This window comes from Meleagris gallopavo, chromosome 3 (genome assembly GCF_000146605.3).
Source record: "Meleagris gallopavo isolate NT-WF06-2002-E0010 breed Aviagen turkey brand Nicholas breeding stock chromosome 3, Turkey_5.1, whole genome shotgun sequence".
Taxonomy (NCBI): Eukaryota; Metazoa; Chordata; class Aves; order Galliformes; family Phasianidae; genus Meleagris; species Meleagris gallopavo.
In genome coordinates this window covers 57,300,519-57,308,461 of record NC_015013.2, presented here as the reverse complement: position 1 = coordinate 57,308,461, position 7,943 = coordinate 57,300,519, and the positions used below count along the sequence as shown (strand labels likewise).

The window sequence follows — 7,943 nt, the reverse complement described above, 5'->3', positions numbered from 1 at the left end:
AAAAAAAAGGAAAAAAAAAAGAAATATCAGTGCCCTGTTCATGTTTTCATAAATTTATAAAAGGGGTTGACAGACGATATGAACAAGAGGAATGTTTAGAATAGAAAAATAATTGCATTCCTATTGGACCACTGATTTCTGTGCGTGTAGGAAATGACCGTTTCAGCTTAATGTACATATTCCAAATGCCATTAAGACAAGTCTTTACAAACTGATGTAATTGTCTCCTTAATTATTCTCAATGTAATTTGTGGGACTATGGTTAGAAGAAGAAAAACCATAGAAGTCAGTAGTTGTAAATAACTGCAAAAACATTCCAAATGAATTCCTCTTACCACATGCTTTATTCCAACCATCTCAACATTGGAATATTACAGATATGTAATTCCTGTCATTTTTCTTACTGTTGAATTGCTAAACATCTCTTTGGTTAATGCCAAGTATAAATGTTGAATTCTAGAAGCATTACTGGTTTGCAAATATGCGTTTCTTCATAGAAGGATAACAGGGTTTTCTTCCATGTTCGTTTGAATATCACTGAGGAGAGAATTTCATATTAAGTTGTTTAGAGGGAAGATAGTGAGAAGGCTGCAAGTAGCTGGAATTAACCAACAGAAACATGATTACTAAAGAACTACTGCAGCATATTCTCTTTATGTGGTAGAGGTTTTACAATATTTACTTTATATGATAAGAGTTATAAGTAGAATTCTATGTTGTCTGTTCAGCCTATTATGCAGATGGTGCTTGATTAAAATCTATTTTAAACTATAGCGATTACTGCAAGATAGTGTGCATAAAACAGCTCTCTTAGCTCCATTAAAGGCTTTGGTACTATTGCAGTTTATTTTAAATATGCTTATAGACATTTTCCAGCTTCTCAAGGGACATTTAGATATCAACGATGTGCCTTACTTGATAGTTTTAAATCCTACACTAGATATTCTTCTGATCTATTATGTGTGCAACATGGTTAATGTACACTTCTTTAAAGTGAAAGATTATTGCTTTCTTGTGATAAATAAGTTAAATACATCACCATAATTAAGCAATAAGCCATGACAGGAGGTGGATTACCATGAGCTAACTACACCTCCAGGGAATTTGAGGCACAAGTCTATGCCTAGCAGAGTATATGTTTTTTATTTTATTTCCCATCTGTCTCTGCTTTGGTGGTTAGAAGTGGGGTCTGTGAAGCTGATAGACTGATGAGAGCATAAGGTAGGCCATCATCTCAGCCATTTGCAAGGTTATTAGTATTGGAGTTCTGGTATTCTTTTTATGTAGTTATTTTCATATAAGACAAACAGAATTTCCCATGTGAGTACTCTCTTTTTAACAGTGGGTTTTTGAACACTCTTGATTGTTCCAGTTGGATTGTAAGATTTTAGAGCTGTTCTCCGAACAGTTAGCCAGCAGACTTCTTGCACAAGTTTCTGCAGTGTATCGCCTAGGTTAGGAAGTAATGTGGTATCCTAACATACAAAGAAATCGTAAATCTTATTAAGTCAAAAATACTTTGAAAAGAGTTCAATCTTGTCAAATAATTGAAGTTTTTATCTTTATTATGGCTCCAGTTATTATCAGGTCTCCTTATACATGGAGTTTGCACAAAATTGCCTGAAGACTTCAGAATGATGCTGCCAAACCTACTTAATTACAGTTTAGTCAATAGTTTTAACTGTCATTTAGATGGTAGTTTTGTGTGCCCTATAGAATGAAATAATAGCAAGACACTAAAAGTTGGATAAATTAATAATGGATAACAAAACATTTCTATTTCTCTGTATTTTTCTAAAAAGCTCCACGGCCATTAATTTTTTTATTAAAGATACAAAGTATGTACTACGATGTTGCAATGTAATGGCTAGGAAAAAATCACCTTCATTTTCAAATTGTAGCATCACGTTCTCATGTTTAATGAGCCACAGTGATCAGGGTTGTTCACCTCAGTCACCTGGGTGCTGTTGGACACCACACAGTGAAGTATATAATGAAAAAAAGCAAAAGGCTTTTGTTCAGATCAAGAATATTCAGTAATTCTCCTCATGCAATTCTTCTGATCTGAATACTTGTGTTCTGTTCTGTCACTTGACATGCATTATCAAAAACAAACAAACAATCAAAAAACATGATGAAAGTAATATCTGCTCAATTGTGACTTCTATGCTCTTTACCTTCTCATATGTCAAACTCCTCATGATGCACACTACATTAAGTTATTTTTTCTTATAGTACTTCTCTGTTTTTATGTTACAGGTTAATGGAGGAGAGAAGAGACCTGCTTCAGATATGGGAAAGAAACCCAAAACTCCTAAAAAGAAGAAGAAGAAGGACCCAAATGAGCCACAGAAGCCTGTGTCTGCCTATGCATTATTCTTCCGAGACACTCAAGCAGCCATCAAGGGCCAAAACCCCAATGCTACTTTTGGTGAAGTCTCTAAAATTGTAGCTTCAATGTGGGATGGCTTAGGAGAAGAACAAAAACAGGTACAGTATGTGCTGTAGCTCAGAGGCCTTGTTGCAAAATATATATATATATATATATATATATATATAATCTGGGTCATCTAAGCACTATAGGGAGCTTCTTTTATTTGCAGGGATGAAACTTGAATATGTGTTATATCGAGAGTGTGGTTTAAAAAGAGTAAGATAAGGAGAGCATCGTTTCATTTATTTTGTCGATCTGTGAAATCACTTTTGCTGGGCTGTGACACAAATTTTTAGATTAACTTAGTAGTCTTTTATGCTGAAATCAGTGGGCATAATATTCCTGGGCAGGGCAGACAGGACAGCATTGCCCTGTCTATGAAAGTGTGGTGTAGGTGGGCACTGCTGCAAATAAATATATTCCTGTACAATGGGAGCAGACACATAATGGACCTCTCGGTTTTTTTTTCTGCCCTGTGATGCTAGGAGGAGAGCTAGGCTCTTCCCCTTTCCCAACACACCTAGCTTTTTCCAGATGGATCTAGGAGATGGACCTAGGATGGATCTAGATGTTCGTGTAGTTTGTGGAAATAACATCTCACAGTTATTTCTGTCTTCCATGGAAAGGCCTTGGTCCTGCATTGAGTTCAGCAAAGATGGTTCTGAACCTTTGCAGAAATCCTTCTGAGTCAGTCAAGTCCCATATAGAAGTGAGTAACTCCTGGTTGCTAACTGCATTCATGAGTTTACAGTGACATCAGCTGACAAATGCCATTCTTGCTTTAGCATACCATTACTTGTTGTATACCATAACTTATTGTTACTGGTTGCGTATTTAATAACTGAAACAGAATTGATTGAACTGATAAAGAAATGTGAACTTTAAGAAAGATACAGTTCTAGAGGGAAAGAATATGCTGAATGGGAGTTATATTGGCTGCAGGAGACATAGGTAGAGGCAAAAGTGCCAGGAGTACTGGGTCAAAAGTGCATGTCATTCATTAATTCTGAGGATATCATTATTGCATAATAAATTACAGTTAATACATCTAACAATAAAAAGGAAAACAGTACTGTGATTTTTTTGTAGGTAAAATCATTTGAGCTCAAAAAAAAGAAAGAGGTTTTCTTCATGAATAACTAGATGGTATATGTGCATCTAGTTCCCTGCTAAGGCAAAAGTGTAAGAGGAATCAGTATTTGGCACTTACTAACCAAAAAAAGGCTTACTCTATCTAATATGTTTCGTACAATAAAGTCAGCACTTAGAAGGTCTAGCTGGAGAAAAGGTAGCTTTCTGTATTTAGGGATCAAACATATCACTTAGCCTGGCACTTTAGGGACAAGATTTAATGATGGAATTCTGTAAGTCAGGTTGATGGTTGGACTTTATGATCGTGAATGTCTTTTCCAACATAATTGATTATATGATTCTATGATTAAGATTCTTTTGTTGAGTCATGTCTTCCTTCTGCCTTTTTAATATGTCCAACAAAGGCTAAGATTACATCCTTGCTCAGACAGGAAGTTTAGATCTTTCCAGAACAGAGATTCTCTCTTAGTGGACCATTAATTCTTGGGAACATGATAGTAAATGTTCACTCTCAGAACAAGTTCTGAGTATGCTTTTGGTTAAGTTCATAAGCAAGAACTTTTGATGCTATTTCTTTTCTAGTGAACTCTCTCTAGTGATCTCTCTCTCTCTCTCTCTCTCTCTCTCTCTCTCTCTCTCTCTCTCTCTCTCTCTCTCTCTCTCTCTCACACACACACACACACACACACACACACACACACACACACACACACACAATATTAGCCAAATCTTGCCCTTGTTTTTTTGCCAGTATTTCACAATGACCCTAAATATGTTGCTGCTACAGCGATTGCTATTTTTCCTTCCATGATCTTTTCTCTGCTTACAATGCAGAAGATTTCACTTTATGCATAATGATCAAGGGCAATATAATAGAGATAAAGCTAAGATTCAATTTTCATTGAATCTGACATTTTAGTAGTACCAGGAAAAAAGATGCCAGTCTTTCCATAGAATCTGTCTTAAGAAAAGTGCATTAAAAAGTTCAGCTTTGACTTGAATTTACTATACAGGATTGAGAGTAATAATTGAAAAAGACCTACACTAGAACAGCTGAAGAAAATTTATTTTCCTTATCACTGTTGTCCTTAATTTAAGTTGAAACGCAGCAGAATGACGTGTTGTGGAATCCACATAACACATACATGAAAAAAATGAGTAAAACTAGATTTTTAAACCAATTATTTCAAGAGTTTGTGTTAGCATATCTTTGTTGCTCTTTGACTCATTTTGCCAGTTCATTATCACCAGGCCTTTTTTAATTGAGCACTGTACAAAGAGAATAAAAGATAGTCCCTATTTCAAAAAAATGGCAATCCCATTTTCTAGAATAAATTTAAACTCATTCTTTATTCCATTAGAGATCCAATTGTACAAAGTAATGATTACAAGACATCTTAACTGACTTGATAGTCTGTATTTTAAAGGCCTAATTTTTCAGAAGTATAGCATTAGCAGCTGTTATGAAACCTGTGTCTCTGGTAGGAAAATTGAACTTTAAAAATACTAATGATTAATGCATTATTTGGAATTTTACAGTGAATGAGCTTCAGAAATTCACTAGGTAACTAAAGAAACAATAACGTCATTAGAGAAATACTTTATTGATGAATTATACTTGCTGAAAAAAAATTCGATTATCATAAAGGTTCTGGCTTCTATGTTTTGGAAGCAAATGCTTATTCTGCAATTTAAATAGAATTGTGTTTCCAAATTATGTTTCCTGAATTGGAACTTCTTTAACTATTTAAATAGTAAATATAAATGAATCAGAAAGTAGAACATAATGCAGCTATTGAGAAAGAAGAATAACCTCGCTTTTTTATGCCAGAATGAAACCTTCACTGTTCTATGACCTGAGCTAGTTTTTCTAGCTAGCACAGAAATTCTTGTTTATCCCTGCAGATTGACCATGGAATAAATAAAGGTATTGAAACTCAGAACAGTAACAACCTAAGGGCAGCATATGTATACCCAAACCTTTGTTAAAAAAATAGTTTGTTAACCTGACATATTAGACTGTAGTTTTAAAGGGCTTCTGCAAGAGCCACATATGTTTCTTGAATGTGAAGAAACTAGGAAAATGTTGTTTGAGAAAATAGGATTTGAATAATGAAAAAGCAGTTATTATGAACTGTGTTGTTCTGGGTGCCTTGCTGAAGTTAGGAGGATTTATACTTAAAATGTGTCACGCACAGATTGTCTTACCATGCAGCTATTGCAATTTATTAGATTAAAGCAGGTGTCAGTATACTTGTGCTCTCTTTTTTACCCTACGAAAATATCTGCATTTTTTTGTCGCATGCTATAACTGCTTCCATTAATTTTGGAGGACCATTTTCAAACACTGGTGTGAATCTGTGGTTTGTTTGTCCAAGCCTTTATACATAGAGGCATCTAGGAATTGAAGGGACTGTAGAAGTGATGTTGTACTTCGTCATAGTTTCTTCTCAAACTTTAATTTGGATGCAATAATTACATATGAACAGAAACAATGGCTGTGTGTTTTCCTTCATTTTTCACTGTAAATGTTTTATAAAAGTATTCTGATTAATAAACCTGTGAATGGAAAGCAGCTGTAACAGTAAAGAGCTGGGATAAATTCTAAGCATATGTATCCATAGCATAGGGATATTTTCAGTGACTTTACTAGTTCCTGTCTTACTATCATGGACATTGTTTTCTCGTTAGTCATTACTATTCTTCTGTGCATCCCCTTTTTATAGCTTATTTATGTACATCATTGCCCTTTGCACACATTTTTACTGCAAAGGGGAGAAAAACATCCCCCAGGGGGAAAGGTTCAGCATGCTAAATGGTTGAGCCTGTGGCTTTTAGACAGAATGCTGGTTCAAACTAGGTAAAAAGGCTACTTAGGTCATTTTCTGTCATTAGATGAAAAAGGAGAGTCATTTTAAATCAGTACCAGATGTATGTGTACTAAATGAACCTTAAGTTTCTAATTGGAGCTCTCGTAAAGCAGTAATAGAAGTGGCAAATTACAAACAAAATGTTCTTGTTTACATTAGTGTAACTTTAAAACTTCAGCCAAAAACCTTAATAAATGTGCTGTTATACTAAAAATGGAATTCAATGTCTATTCAACATTCAACAAAATTAATCTCTAGTGTAACTTCAGCAATTTAACTGGAATTCTAGCAGGAATGGAGTTGGCATTGTATGAACAGCTGAGTGTATATGTATGTGTAGATGTGTGTATGTGTGTGCGTGTGTTTCTGTGGGTTTACTTAAATGTTTCACTGGCCTTGCAGCAGAAAGATGGATTCACTTAAGAGACCCCAAAATTAAAGATCAGATAAAAAAGGGAAAGCGACTGTATGAGTGCTGGTAACATATGCCTTCTTTCAGGCTGCATAATTCATACACAGTAATATTACTGCAACACTTAGCTCAATTGCAACTCCTCATTATTTTATCCTTCAGTATTTATTCCTATGTTTGATGCCTCATGAAATTACTGTTAATGTGTTTATATAAGGGCAGATCTGACACAAGTGGGAAGAATTTAATTTCCTACTCATTCCTTCCTGCTGATGTGTCCTCTTCCCCTGGTAGAAGTGGCAAGTGTAAATAGTTAATTTGCTTCAATTATGAGCCTGTCCTGCTAAATTAGAAGCAGCAGGAATATGAAGAGCCAGAATTATACTTATGAGGCAGCTGACAAATCCTCTGAGCTTACAAAATCAAATCATTTACTCCTCATTGGTGCTCAAAGACTCACTAGATGAAAGCTGCAGTTTATTCTTTAAAATCTGATGGAACTTGGATTGTATGTTACCAATGCTTAAGTAAATTGAAGTCCTCGTGCATTAGTGTCAATGATTCTGATGCTGTTAGCATTTTCATTATAACGCACGAGCTTTCAAGGGTTTCTATTTTGGTCACTGAAAATAGCCCAGACTGATTTGATCATGAAAAATAGCTCAGCATGTTTTATAAGTTTCTTTTGTTGGGAAAGAACTGTGAAGTTTTATCAACAGATTATGCAATGCTGGGATGAATCAGGTAGATTAGGAGGAGAAGCTTTAAAAGTAGTGCTTGTCGATACTTCTTGTCTGGCATGATGACTTAGGTATAGCATAACTTCTGGCATAACACCAAAGCTTCTCAAAATTGATCTCAGACTGACGTTTCAAGAGGCTTGGCTCATCCTGGCCTGCAAGGACACGTAACCTCCCGCAAGGCACTGTGCTGTGTTACTTGATGTCACTTAATACAAATGATCTTAACTCATGGGTGGAAGAACCATAGTGCGTCCATTGCAAGCTCTTGCACTTGGGGTGCCCAGTGTAAGGGCCATGGACAGCTGCAGATGTAGAGATAGATCCAAAGGATGTGCAGATCAAGTTCAAGTAGTCAATAGCATTTTGGGAACATAAATTTACAGGTTTTTTTT

General features: G+C 35.4%; 1 protein-coding gene across 2 annotated transcripts in view; it reads left to right on the top strand.

Annotated features, from left to right (window-relative positions):
- TOX (thymocyte selection associated high mobility group box) overlaps positions 1-7,943 on the top strand; it is a 106,161-nt gene that overhangs the window by 67,533 nt on the left and 30,685 nt on the right. For both annotated transcript variants that reach the window (XM_031552866.1, XM_031552867.1), the window contains exon 4: positions 2,260-2,490. In XM_031552866.1, coding sequence (XP_031408726.1) covers positions 2,260-2,490 — 231 coding nt within the window. The remainder of the gene's footprint in view (positions 1-2,259; positions 2,491-7,943) is intronic.